This window comes from Giraffa tippelskirchi, chromosome 1 (assembly GCF_054371585.1).
Source record: "Giraffa tippelskirchi isolate mGirTip1 chromosome 1, T2T-mGirTip1v1.2.pri, whole genome shotgun sequence".
Classification (NCBI taxonomy): domain Eukaryota; kingdom Metazoa; phylum Chordata; class Mammalia; order Artiodactyla; family Giraffidae; genus Giraffa; species Giraffa tippelskirchi.
The window spans coordinates 177,601,581-177,614,863 of NC_137275.1; the positions used below are offsets into that span (position 1 = coordinate 177,601,581).

Sequence of the window (13,283 nt, forward strand, 5' to 3'; positions counted from 1 at the left end):
ACTGCTGCTGCTGCTAAAGTTCTAGCTAAAACTGGACAGAATTGGGGCACTTCAGAAGATCTGTTCCCTGAGCTAGCTAAATATTAAGAATATATTATGCCTCATGTTTGCCAAGCCGTACCTGATGTTGTGCTGGAGTAATACAAAAAATATAAAAACAGACCCCACACTGGGAAGGAAGAGGATGGCATCAGCCATACTAGAAGTCTGCTGCCTAACTCGGGCTCTATTCAGGAAGCTCTAATACAGTAGTAGGAAGAGTGAGGATCCTTGCCCACAGCCAGTCAGAATGGGACAGGTATTCTGGGGCTCAGGAGGGGAAAGGGGGTCCAAGATGACACAGGCATCAAGTGATATGGTACATTAAAAATTACTTTTCTTGCAAAATTATAGCTTATTGCTGTGCATACCTGACGTATTATTTGTGATGTCCCCGTATCTGTAAGTGTGTGTGCTGTAGCTGTGTATAAGACAATTCCGTGGCTCCTTTGCCTAGCACCCTCTCGGGCATCTTAGGTGGTTTTTTCTTAGTTATGTCATCATTCATAACTAGTTTGGTCGTTGTTTACCATTCAGGACTGGTCATTGTTTACTGCTAAGAAAGAGGAGAAAGGGCTGTCCCTGAGATTCCCCAGACCATCAGAGGTGGCATTAACAGGGGCCTGGCCTTTTGTTGGAGTGGATGCATGGCGAACTTACAGTGAAGGGGGCACTCTTACACTTACAGTGAAGGGGGCAGTGGAGAGCTGGTCCTGTGCATTGAGGCTGTGTACCCCATTGGGCTGAGTCGTCCAGCTCCGTGTTGACTGAATCTTTCTTCCTCTTGGGCTCTTTGCCATCTGCAAATGACATGGGTAGGGGTGTGTCCCTGACTTCGGGGAGGTGACATTAGGTTCCCTTTCTTTCCCTCTCTTTCCAGGTACCAAGCTCTCCTGATGAAATGTGTTCTGCCCCACTGGGCTCCAGGGGCAGTGTCTGGTGCTGTTGATGCCCTTGTTCGAACTTTCCAGAATGGATAGTCCCCCAAAGCTGACTGGAGAGACCCTCATCGTCCACCACATTCCCCTGGTGCACTGCCAAGTCCCAGACAGGCAGTGCTGTGGAGGGGGAGGGGGAGGTAGCGGGACCACAAGACCCAACCCCTTCTGCCCACCGGAGCTGGGCATCACCCAGCCTGATCAGGACCTTGGACAAGCCGACTCTCTGCTGTACAGCAGCCTGCAGTCTGCTCCAGGGGGCTCTACGCGGTCTGCTGATGGTGCCAAGAGCAGGAGTCGGGATGGAAGAGGCCCCGGGGCCCCTAAACGACACAACCCCTTCTTGATGCAGGCGGGCGTGGCCGAGCCAGGACTTGGTGACCTATATGAGGATAGCATCAGTGATAGTGCCACCCAGCAGTCCTTCCACCTGCATGGGGCTGGCCAGCCCACCTTCCATCTCTCCTCTTTCCAGCTGCCACCACCTGGCCCCAGAGTGGGCAGGCCATGGGGGGCAGCACGTAGTCGAGCCGGAGTGGTGGAAGGGCAAGAACAGGAGCCAGTGACCATCTTGGATGCCCCGCACTACAGCACTGGCCGCTGCTGCCGGCCAGAGCCGGAAGCTGAGACCATGGAGCTGGATGAGTGTGGGGGGCCCGGTGGGAGTGGCAGTGGGGGTGGAGCCAGTGACACCTCTGGCTTTTCCTTTGACCAGGAATGGAAGCTCAGTTCCGATGAATCCCCAAGGAACCCCAGATGCTTGGGCTCAGGCCCCCAGCACTGCCGCTGCAGTAGCACTTCCAGTCAGTCCGAGGCGGCTGACCAGTCCATGGGCTATGTGAGTGACTCCTCCTGCAACAGCTCAGACGGCGTGCTGGTCACCTTCAGCACCCTCTACAACAAAATGCACGGCAACTCCCGTGCCAACCTCAACTCTGCTCCACAATCCTTCAGCGACTCTTCCTTCTACAGCCACTCGGACCCTGGCGCCTTCTACCTGGACCTGCAGCCCTCCCCAGCTGAGTCGAAGATGTCTTATGAGTCCCACCACCCTGACAGCGGAGGAAGGGAAGGTGGCTATGGTTGTCTTCATGCCTCATCTCCTGAGCTTGATGCCAACTGTAACTCCTACCGCCCGCACTGTGAGCCCTGCCCAGCTGTGGCTGACCTCACAGCCTGCTTCCAGAGCCAGGCCCGTCTTGTTGTGGCCACGCAGAATTACTATAAACTTGTCACCTGTGACCTGTCCTCCCAGTCCTCCCCAAGCCCAGCTGGCTCTTCTGTCACTAGCTGCTCGGAGGAACACACCAAGATCAGTCCTGCCCCTGGCCCTGGCCCAGACCCTGGCCCTAGCCAGCCCTCTGAGTATTACCTGTTCCAGAAGCCGGAAGTCCAGCCAGAGGAACAAGAAGCAGTGGGCTCTGAAGTGGAAGCGGAGGCTCCCATGGGCCGCACTGTGATCGAGGGGCAAGTGTACACCAACACTTCACCCCCCAACCTCAGCACTGGACGTCAGCGCTCTCGAAGCTATGACCGCAGCCTAGAACGCAGCCCTGCTGTCCGCTTGGGCTCTCTGGAACGCATGTTGAGTTGCCCAGTGCGCCTCAGTGAGGGTCCCGCCACCATTACTGGGCCTGGTTCCCCACCTCGGCGGGTCACCTCCTTTGCCGAACTTGCCAAGGGCCGGAAGAAAGCTGCAGGCTCTGGCTCCCCTCCACTGCGAGCAAGCACTGGGGACCCCTCTCAGGAGTTCTCACTCATCCAAGAAGCCCAGCAAGACAGGGTGGGCCCCCCAGATGAGGGCACTCACTGTAGCCATAGCCTCCCACCCATGCCCTTGGCGCCAGGCATGGACCTGGTTGGCCCAGAGCCCTGGTCCACCCAGGTCTGTCAGGGCTCCCAGTCCAGTGAGATGCCACCCGCTGGCCTCAGAGCTGCTGGGCAGAGGCCCCTGGCCCAGCTGATGGATCCAGGGCCTGCTCTCCCAGGGAGCCCAGCCAACAGCCATACCCAGAGGGACGCAAGAGCTAAAGCTGACGGTAAGGAACCTAGTGGCTGGAGAGTAGCAGGTTGTATGCATGGCCTCCTATAAGTAATAGGTCCTGCCAACCACCCCACCTCTACCACTAGAGGTTTCTCAGCCCAGACTCATCATCTTTCCAGTCCAGAGCATGTCCTCCAGTTATAATAGGGGGAGGAGGATAGGGAATAAAGCATATACCAAGGAGATGAAATCAGCAACTGAGAGATCGATGTATTGGGATAGCAGGTACTCAGAAGATTGTGATTCTAAGCCCGGGTGACTGGAAAGATGATGATACATGGATAGGGACTGCAAACACAGAAGTAGATTTACTGGGAAAGGAATAAGGCCTGTGCTCCATTTTGGACATCAAGGAATTTGCTGTGTTTAAGAGAAATGTCAAACAGACAAACCACACTGGGCATCAGTAAGTTCATTCTTTGATCAGTGATTGTAGCCACCCTTCAAAGAACCTGAGACCTGACACTTAACCTTTGAGCCTCCCAGGCCAGCTCTTCCCTATTTATTTCATTTCGCTTAAGTGATTATTTTATAAAGGCTCTGTGTTAAGTGGGTGCTGGTGATAGACGGACGAGAGGGACAATATCTGTCCTCAAGGAATTCTGATGAAGGACTGAAACAGAAAAGGAAGCACAATTAAAATGTAGAGGCGGCAGTTGTATGGTACTGGCCTATGAGAGGAATACCTAAACAGACCAGAATGTCAGAGAAGGAGTGCTAACACAGTTTATATTTAAGCATAGTCTAGAAAAATGTTAGAGGAGTTGGCTTTATGGAGACTCATAAAAAGAACATTCTAGGTTCATACAATAGTCTGTACAAAACCACAAAGGCACAGAGTATCTTGATGCTTTCCAGACACTGCAAATAATTTAGTATAGCCATTGTAGAATGTGGATGGAACCATTAAAGGATTTTAATTAGGGAAATGGCATTTTTTGGTTTATAATGGCATGTTTTGATTTGCATTTTAGAAAGATCACAGGTTGTTTGAATGGAAGGTAGATTAGAGAGGATGTCTCCCTGGAGGTCAGGAGACCACCATGATCAGAGAGCCATTGGAATAAAAATAGTAGTTGAAGCTATGAGTGAGTGAGAACATCCAGGGAGAATGTGTAGAGTTATAAAGGGAACAAGGGACAGAGCCCTGGGGATACAGTGATTAAAGGGTGAGCAGAGCAGTCTTCAAAGGAAACTGAGACAAATCAGCCAAGAAAATAGAGGGGAAATCAAGAGAGAGTGAAGTCATAGGAACCAAAGAAGGAGAAAGTTTTAAAAGAGATTCAACAAATGAGTTCTGAAAAGAAATCACTAGGATTAAGGCTGAAAATCCCCAAAGCAGCATTTGGGAGTGATGAGGGCAGAAGCCAGATCTCAGAGGTTTGGAAGGAAAGGGGAGATAAAGCAGGGGAAAGATCGATTATGGGAAATTTGCTGTCTGAGGCCTTAGGGCTTCCCTCATGGCTCAGGCGGTAAATCCTCCTGCAATACAGGAGACCTGGGTTCCATCCCTGGGTCAGGATGATACCCTGGAGAAGGAAATGGCAACCCACTCCAGTATTCTTGCCTGGAGAATTCCACGGACAGAGGAGCCTGGCAGGCTACAGTCCATGGGGTCACAAAGAGTCCGCCACGACCGAGTGACTGACACTTTCACTTTCAGCCTTAGGTTGGTCCGTTGGCTTCTCAAAGGAAAGGGGTTAAAAACCCATAAATGGTGTTATACCTGCTGTTTGGGAGATGGCAGTATATCAGATGACTTCAGGCTCCTAAACACACATGGAGGAACTGCCCCAGAAATGCAAGAAGGTCTCTAGGGCAGAGGGGGGTCCGAAACAGCAGGGATTGGCCAGAGTCTTCTGAACCCACACTCTTCTCAGACTGCAGTGCCTGGTGGGTATATCTGCGCACAGAGAGTGCTTGGCTGGCACTCTGAGGACAAGGTCAGTCCTGATCAGATATGGGAGGAAAGGCTTTAAAGGTGTTTTTGCTATCAGATAAGACTTTTCATAATCATATAAGACTTTTGTTCCATAAATCTCCAGTGACCTATCATAGGGCTTTTCTTTTTGTTCTGTACAACTTTTTTATTTTTAATCAAAAAATGATGAATTCATGAATGACAAAAGAAGTGAGATCTCTGTGAGAGTCTGAGCAGCAGAATCAAGATTTTAAAAGGATTTTATCAAATCTGGAAAAAACGTTTTGTTCTTTCAAGGACCAATATGAACTTTGATACATAAGTGCTCTTCTTGATTTGGGATATTTATTAATAATTGATTGCAAACTCAGAATGAGTCAGCAGTTAGGAAGGGCTTCTAAAAAGTTAAAATGGCTGGATTCATTTGTAGACTCCAGAAGGGAGGAGTTGATAGTCCCCTCCACTCCTGTGAACCTCTTAGTGCCCACCTGGGATTCTGGGTGCTCCGTTTTAAGAGGGAACTGAGGGACTGGCGCTCTGTTGCCTGCAGCATAGACTTGAGTGAATGCGATCTCTATCTCCAGTGTTTCTAAGGGCTGTCTCAGAGAACAGGAGAAACCTTTTCCCCTGTATTCCCAGAGGGTAGAATTGACACCCGCTCCCCTCTGTAGTCACCCCTCCCCCTTTCCCAGTCTTCGTCCTCTGCCTCAAACCTACTCTGAGAACTTAGCAGGGAGGATTTTTAAAAGAGTAGGAATAGATAGTCTAATTCAAACATACTCTATATAGCATGTTCAGTAAAGCTGAGGTTGGGAGGGCCTAATCTGATAGCCAGGGTCAGCTCAGGCTTGAAATTTGATATTTAAATAAGTGGACAGGATGAAGGCATTCCCAGTGGGAAAAGCAGTGTGCTTAAAGATGGGAAAGGGGTGGGAAGAGCCGTGTCAATGGGGAGGGTAGCGCATTTGCCACAGGTGTGGCCACCAACCTGCCTGAGATTAGACTTTGTTCTGTGGGCAGCAGAGCCACAGGAAATAGAACTGGTGTTCTAGGAAGTGAGCTGGTCCGTGTAAGAAGATTTGGATGCAGCGAGACCATACGGAACCAAGGGTGACAGTGAGGATGCGTTCATGTCTTTTATTCAGTACCTACCATATACCAAGGTCTATTCTAGGCACTGGGGATACAGCAGGGAACAACTTAAAAATCCCTGCTTTTCCAGAACCCTAATGATGAGTAATGGACAATAAACAAATAAGATAATTTCTGACAGTGAAAAATGGCTAAAAAGGAAATACAACAGGGTGATGAGAGCATGACTTGCCCAAGGCACGGGGGCAATCAGAGAAGGTCTTGAGGAGGAGGTGATGCTTGAGTTGATGCCTAGCTGATTTCAGGCAAAAGGAACTACGGTACACAAGACCCCAAGATGTTAATGAACTTGACATGTTTAAGGACCGAAGAAGGTATGACTGGAGCATAGTGAGCAAGGGAGATTGACAGGGGCTGTTTGCTAAGCCCTGAATAGACTGGCAGGAGAGTATAGTCTGAAAATGTCCACTGAGAGTGGTTCTGAAACACCTGCCTTATGGGGTTGTGGTCACCATCCCCTTAAGACTTGCCGAAGTAAATAAATGGGGAAAGACAAGGAGTAGGAAAATCCAGCCTGATACCATTTCATGTGTGGTGCGATGTGGCAGAGAGAACATTAGCCCCAAAGCCAAACTCTGACTTAGGCAGAATTCTAGTTCTGCCACTTCCTAGTTGTGTGACCTTGGGCAAATGACTTAATCTCTAAATTTCCAATACCCAGGTCTTTTAACTATGGATACCAGTTCCTGCTTCAGAGCTGTTGAACCCAGGCTGCGAGTGAGCCACACCCAGGGTTTTCGGGTGACGTGGGTGGTTATAGTGCCACCTTGTGTTTATTCAGGTGTTTACAGCACACAGTGTTTAATTAGAAGCACAACCCATACGCAAAGACTTTGCCTCTGTGCAGTGATGTGGAGTGTTGTGTTTAGTTCTGAGACACATGTTTTGCAGGACACTGACTAGAAGATTGGCTGAGAGAACAGGAGAGGACCAGCCTTGGGAAACACACCTCTGTGTAGAGGGAGCAGATGTGGACTCTGGGGTTCCAATGCCAGGGATCAGTGAAAGAGTATGACTGGGGTGGCTTGGGTAACAGGAAGCTGATTCTAGCAGCAGGTAAAGAAATATTTTATTATGGTTAGATGTGATCAAGAATGAAATATTTGGGCTCTAGTTGAGGAGGGGATGATGGGTGAAAGCTTGAAGTAAATTAACATCTTGACACTGAAAATATGTGACTGACTCCAGGCCTTTAGATCTTAGATACAAAGGAGAAGGAAACGGCAACCCACTCCAGTATCCTTGCCTGGAGAATCCTGATGGACAGAGGAGCCTGGTGGGCTACAGTCCTTGGTGGTCACAAAGAGTCGGACATGACTAAGTGACTGATGCTTTCACTTTCACAAAGAAAATGGTGGTTCTGCCATTGACAGAAATGGAAATCATCAGGAGAATGAATGAGGTATTTTAAATAGCAAATTTTAATTGGAAACAGAAACCTAAAGCAGAATGATCTAGAGATCAGGAGAAAGGCTGAGGCTAAAGCCATGGGTTCAGAAGTCAACTATATGACTGTCTGAACACGAACAATGCAGAGAAGAAAGTGTAAAGGGAAATATAAGAATTGAGCCTTAAGATGCACTCACATTTGAAGTCAAGAAAAAGAAGAAGGGCTGAACAGACAAGAGACAAGTCAACATCATAAAAACACCAGCAGAAGATGGAAGAAGCAGTGCCACATTCCACAGAGTCAAATTACCCCTACCCTACTCAGTTCCTTCAGCCCAGGTCCTGCCCCTCTCTTCACTCTCCCTGGTGAGCATCATCTCCTGACAGCTTCTTTGCTTCCTCTCATGTGATTTCAGTGTTTGATTCCTTCTCCATCCCTGTTGCCACAGGGGGTGGTGCTGAGAGCCGACCGGTCCTTCGCTACAGCAAGGAGCAGAGGCCAACCACGCTGCCCATCCAGCCATTCGTGTTCCAGCACCACTTCCCCAAGCAGCTGGCCAAGGCCCGGGCCCTGCACAGCCTTTCCCAGCTCTACAGCCTCTCAGGCTGCGGCCGTGCACCGCAGCCTGCCCCCGCAGCTGCCCCCGCTGCTCAAGGCCCAGGCCCAGCTCCTTCAGGGGAGCCACAGGTGCCCACCCACAGGGGTGCCAGGAAAGCCGGGCCTGAGCCAGAGACCTCGCGGCCGTCACCCCTGGGCAGCTACTCCCCTATCCGGAGTACTGGCCCCTTTGGGACCAGCACCGACTCTTCAGCCTCCACTTCGTGCTCCCCTCTCCCAGAGCAGGCCACAGCCACAGAAAGCCCACCTCCATGGGGCCTCTCCTGTCCTCCTGCTGTCCGGCCTGCCATCTCCCAGAAGCTGCAGAAGGAGGATCCGAAGATACTGACCTTGGCTGAGTACCGGCTCCATGGGACAGGAAGCTTGCCTCCTCTGGGCTCCTGGAGATCTAGCCTCGGTCGAGTGGAGAGCCTGGCCCGGGGAGGTGGTGAAGGCAGCATGGCTTCCAGGCCCAGTAATGGTATGAAGCTCACTGCCTACCCCCTTTTTCCACCCCAGGCAATCTACCTCCCCTTTGAATGATTGCCTGTACTCCACAGGGGGTCACAGGTTACAGTGTGTGCATCTGTAGCTAATATCCCAACCCTTGGGTTTTATACAGGCCCACTGGGTGGGTATGAAATGCTGCCTCCTAACTATTTCTTGTCTCTTCTGCTAATCTCCTGATTTCAGCCAACCACCTATCCCCTCAAGCACTCAAGTGGCGAGAATACAGGAGGAAGAACCCTCTAGGGCCCCCTGGTTTGTCAGGGAGCCTAGACCGAAGGCCACAGGATGCTCGGCTGGCCCGAAGGAACCCCATCTTTGAGTTCCCCGGCTCCCTCGGTGCTGCTGGCCATCTGAACTGCCGGCTGAATGGTGTGTGGGCCAGGTCCCCAGCAAACCCAGGGCAGGCTCTGCTGCAGCCGGGAGGGAAGGGGTCAATCCCAAAAGAACACATCTCAGAGGACATGAGGCACAGAACTGAGCTGCCACTCGGGAAGAGAATTGCTTGGGATTGATTTTTCTCTTCTTTCCAGGTCAAGTAGTGAAGCCATTACCGCTAACCTGCCCTGACTTCCAAGACCCTTTCTCCTTGACTGAGAAGCCCCCCGCTGAGTTTTGCCTGTCCCCAGATGGCAGCTCAGAGGCTGTATCCATTGACCTGCTTCAGAAAAAAGGTGAATATCATTCCTAGCTCAAGACTGAAAATCTGCTGTCACTACCTTTTTATGCCTGTGGCCCAACTATCTAGCCTTTCAGAATATTTTCCTGTCTTAATTCCTGCTGGGAGGGAATTAGCACAAGCACTGGGGCAAGAGGCAGAAGGCTGTACTATGGATCATGAGTATCTGCAAGTGAGCAACAGTCATTTATCAGATGCTTAAGAATCAGTCTCCAGTCTCTTCCCTCAGGGAGCTATGTGTAGGGAGGGAGACTCCTGTGTGCTATACCAGGGGAGCTCAAGTGCTACAGGACAAGGTGGCTTGGATAAGCATGATCATAACATCTAATCAGATAAGGACTGACAGGGAACCAGTCTATTTAGCAGAGCTGTTTAAATGAGATGATAAGGAGAGGACTGAGCATAACTGTGTGCTGAAGAGAAGGAGCTTGTGAAAGGGAGAAAGATGAAGCTAAAGTCCCTTGCAAAGACAGAGCAGGGGACTCAGAGCATCGAGAGGGAAGAACTTTAGGCAAAAAGAGGAATGGCCACCTTCCTCCAAGATGGAAAGGGAGTAAGAGAGGGCAGGTGGGAAGGAAGATAGATGTAATGTAGTCCTGTCTTTTGGATGGAGAGGGAAGTTGAATTCATTACCAGTGGCCTCTGTTCTCTGCGTGAAGTGGAACCAAGGGCTTGAGAAGAGGGGTAAAGATTTGGCATGGCAACCTGAGAGCATAGCACAGGGTGCTGCCAGGCATGCACTCTTCTCAGGGAAGAAGTGCCCTTCCCAGGCCCTGGGTGAATAGCCCTGGACTTTCTCAAACAGCAGCCAATAGCCTGGTTTCTCAGAGTGGAGAGGATGGAGAGTTAGACTGATCCAGGTTTGAAGTAAGAGGGCAAGGAAGTGAGGATGTTGAGTGTCTTAGTGGAATCATTGGGGTAGGTCTTGGCAGATGGGTTAAAACGGGAAGGACTTGAGAACTGGGCAAAACCAGGAAGAAGCCAAGGCCTGTGGTACCTATGCAGGGACAGAGAGAAAGAGAGAGAGAGTGTGTGTGTGTGTAAGCCCTTCCCTCTCCCCACTGAGGGCCCACTCCCAGCCAAGTTGCCCGGGGACTCACTTAGGGACCTGGCCTATCAAATTCTCACTTGCAGGGCTGGTGAAAGATGTCAACACTGCTGTGGACCTCATCGTGGCCCATTTTGGCACAAGCCGGGATCCCGGGGTCAAGGTAGGCGAGAGACTGGAGAGCTGAGCTCCGTCCTGCTGACCCTCACCTATCCTGTGCTTCCCCCGTCCCTTGCTCTCCTTCCCCCAGAACTCAGAGTTGGGTCCTCAGGGACGGGGACCACAAGAGAAGTACCATAAGGACTAAGGGAGTCAGAAAGGACCAAGGTTGCAGGTAATTCCCTGTACTTCCCCGCTGCATCCACAGGCGAAGCTGGGGAACAGTTCTGTGAGTCCCAATGTGGGCCACCTGGTTCTGAAGTACCTGTGCCCTGCGGTGCGGGCAGTATTGGAGGACGGACTCAAGTCTTTTGTGCTGGACGTCATCATTGGGCAACGTAAGAACACACCGTGGAGTGTGGTGGAGGCCTCAACACAGCTAGGTCAGTGCTGGTGGCAAGGGAGGAAGCCCAAGCTGAATTTTCAGGGTTCCAAAGATGGTGACCTCCAACTCTGGCTTCCTCCCAGGCCCATCCACCAAGGTCTTGCATGGCCTATACAACAAAGTCAGCCAGTTCCCAGAGCTCACCAGTCACACCATGCGCTTCAACGCCTTCATCCTCGGCCTGCTCAAGTGAGTGTGTGGAAATCTGCAGCCCACCAATCCCCTCCCCTGGGCCCCAGCACCTCTAAAGAACCAACTCCCTAGACTGAATCAGAAAGGGTGAATCTGCAGGATCTGTGACCAGGCTCAGGCCCACTTTCTCCCCACCTTGCTACAGCTTCTCTTAGCGGGTCACAGGTTTCCCACTAGACCCATGACTCTGATCATCAACACAGTCTTCTGCTTTTATAAATCTATAATCTGGTTCATTTGGAAATTAATCTGGTTCTCAGTCTCTATGGGTATTGTAACCCTGATCCTCTCAGTTCCAGCACTGCTTCCAAATCCTGCTTGACCCAGTCCACCTTGGCACGTATATCATAGTATCCCTCTTTCTCGAGTATGAGCCAGGGTCATCCCCTCTGGCCCTGAGCTACCCTGTGCTCTCACTCAGTAGCTGCCCTGACTTCTTCGGTCATGGGCAAGTCAACTCCATTCTAAGAAGTGATTGGCTTGTGAATCACATGTTCACCCCCGCCTACATCCCCTCTGAGTTTCTAGAACTATGTAACATGAAATTAGCCCTGCCATTGAAAGGAGATGTTCACCTGTACCCCTGCTGTGTGTCTGACCCCCCCACATCTGTGTCCTTTGTACCTCACAATCTGGCTATAGCCGCACAAGACTCAACTCTTCACCTCTCTCCCTGCAGCATCCGGTCCCTGGAGTTCTGGTTTAATCACCTCTATAATCATGAAGGTAATACTCAGAACCCTGCTCTGTCTTGCCAACTCAATACAGGCCAGTCCTGGGAGGATCAAAAGGGGGCGGTGGCACTGCTGTCTTTGCAGAGTCTAGAGGTGGGGAGGAGAACCACACAAGCTTTCATCTCAAGGCTTGGGCTTCTACCCGAGCCCTTTCCCAGCCTCTGCTATATTAGAGCCTGGGAGCCAGGAGGATACTCAGGCAATCTGGAAGTCAGGGTGGCCAGGAGCGTCTTCTCTGAACTCGAGGTTGGTGCTTAAGCTGATGGAGCGTGTGCACCGCACAACTTCCGGAGGCATGGTTTACACCACAGTGCAGCTCAGTGGCACAGTACACAGCCCACCCAGCAGTATGCAATGCCACTGCCCCCCTTGCCTTTCCGAGGCCCACCCCAGGCCAGGCTCTGCTTCTCTATGTGGCTTAGTCCCTCTCTCTTTCTCCCCTAGATATCATCCAGACCCACTACCAGCCGTGGGGCTTCCTGAATGCAGCGCATACGGTGTGCCCTGGCCTCTTTGAGGAGCTGCTGCTGCTGCTGCAACCCTTGGCCCTTCTGCCCTTCAGCCTAGACCTGCTGTTCCAGCACCGGCTGCTGCAGAGCGGCCAGCAGCAGCGGCAGCACAAGGAATTGCTGAGAGTGTCCCAAGACCTGCTGCTGTCCGCCCACTCGACCCTGCAGCTGGCCCGCTCCCGCAGCCAGGATGGCCCTGGAGATGTGGACAGGGTGGCCCCCGGGGAGCGGGTGAAGGGTGTGGGTGCCCCAGAAGGTGGAGAAGAGGAGGAGGAAGAGGAAGAGACAGAGGCGGCCGGGAGCTCAGGGCGCGGCAGGTGGGCCCGAAGTGGGCAGGCTGGCTGGTGGTACCAGCTCATGCAGAGCTCCCAGGTCTACATCGATGGCTCCAGCGAGGGCTCTAGGTTCCCCCGAGGTGGCAGCGCTGGTAGCAGCAGTGAAAAGAAGAAAGGGGCAGGAGGCGTGGGGCCACCCCCCCGAGAGGGAGTCGTGGAGGGAGCGGAGGCCTGCCCTGCCCCTGAGGAGACCCTTGGCCGGGAGAGGGGCTGGCCCTTCTGGATGGGGAGCCCCCCTGATTCCGTACTGGCGGAGCTGAGGCGTAGCCGGGAGAGGGAGGGGTCCGCTGCCCCCCAAGCAGAAAATGAAGAAGGAACATCCGAACCTTCACCAGGGGGCATCAAGTGGGGACACCTCTTTGGGTCCCGGAAGGCTCAGCGGGAGGCCCGACCCACAAATAGGTAAGAGGTGGCCCCTGGTGGAGACTAGGGGGTGGGAGAGCCTGCTCTGATACGGGCACAGATGGAGCCAGAGCGCTGGCCACTCTCCCCTAGGCTGCCCTCAGACTGGCTCAGCCTGGACAAGTCTGTGTTCCAGCTCGTGGCGCAAACAGTGGGTGCCCGCCGGGAGCCAGAGCCCAAGGACAGCCTTCAGGAGCCACCGTCTCCAGGCCTGCCTTCCAAGCCTCCATGGTGAGCCGGGGAGACTGGAGG

At 52.2% G+C, this 13,283-nt stretch overlaps 1 protein-coding gene across 6 annotated transcripts in view; it reads left to right on the forward strand.

The window, feature by feature from the left end:
* Positions 1-13,283, forward strand: part of RUSC2 (RUN and SH3 domain containing 2) — a 58,558-nt gene that overhangs the window by 44,516 nt on the left and 759 nt on the right. The window contains exons 2-11 of one of the 6 annotated variants that reach the window (XM_081507836.1): positions 1,693-3,016; positions 7,933-8,562; positions 8,775-8,960; positions 9,122-9,262; positions 10,402-10,478; positions 10,683-10,857; positions 10,943-11,048; positions 11,731-11,777; positions 12,230-13,031; positions 13,125-13,262. In XM_081507836.1, coding sequence (XP_081363962.1) covers positions 1,807-3,016; positions 7,933-8,562; positions 8,775-8,960; positions 9,122-9,262; positions 10,402-10,478; positions 10,683-10,857; positions 10,943-11,048; positions 11,731-11,777; positions 12,230-13,031; positions 13,125-13,262 — 3,512 coding nt within the window. In that variant the 5' untranslated portion in view covers positions 1,693-1,806. Of the gene's footprint in view, positions 1-919; positions 3,017-4,552; positions 7,850-7,899; positions 8,563-8,774; positions 8,961-9,121; positions 9,263-10,401; positions 10,479-10,682; positions 10,858-10,942; positions 11,049-11,730; positions 11,778-12,229; positions 13,032-13,124; positions 13,263-13,283 lie in introns of those variants that run through there. The other 5 variants (XM_081507833.1, XM_081507814.1, XM_081507825.1 and 2 more) reach the window with 5 other exon arrangements.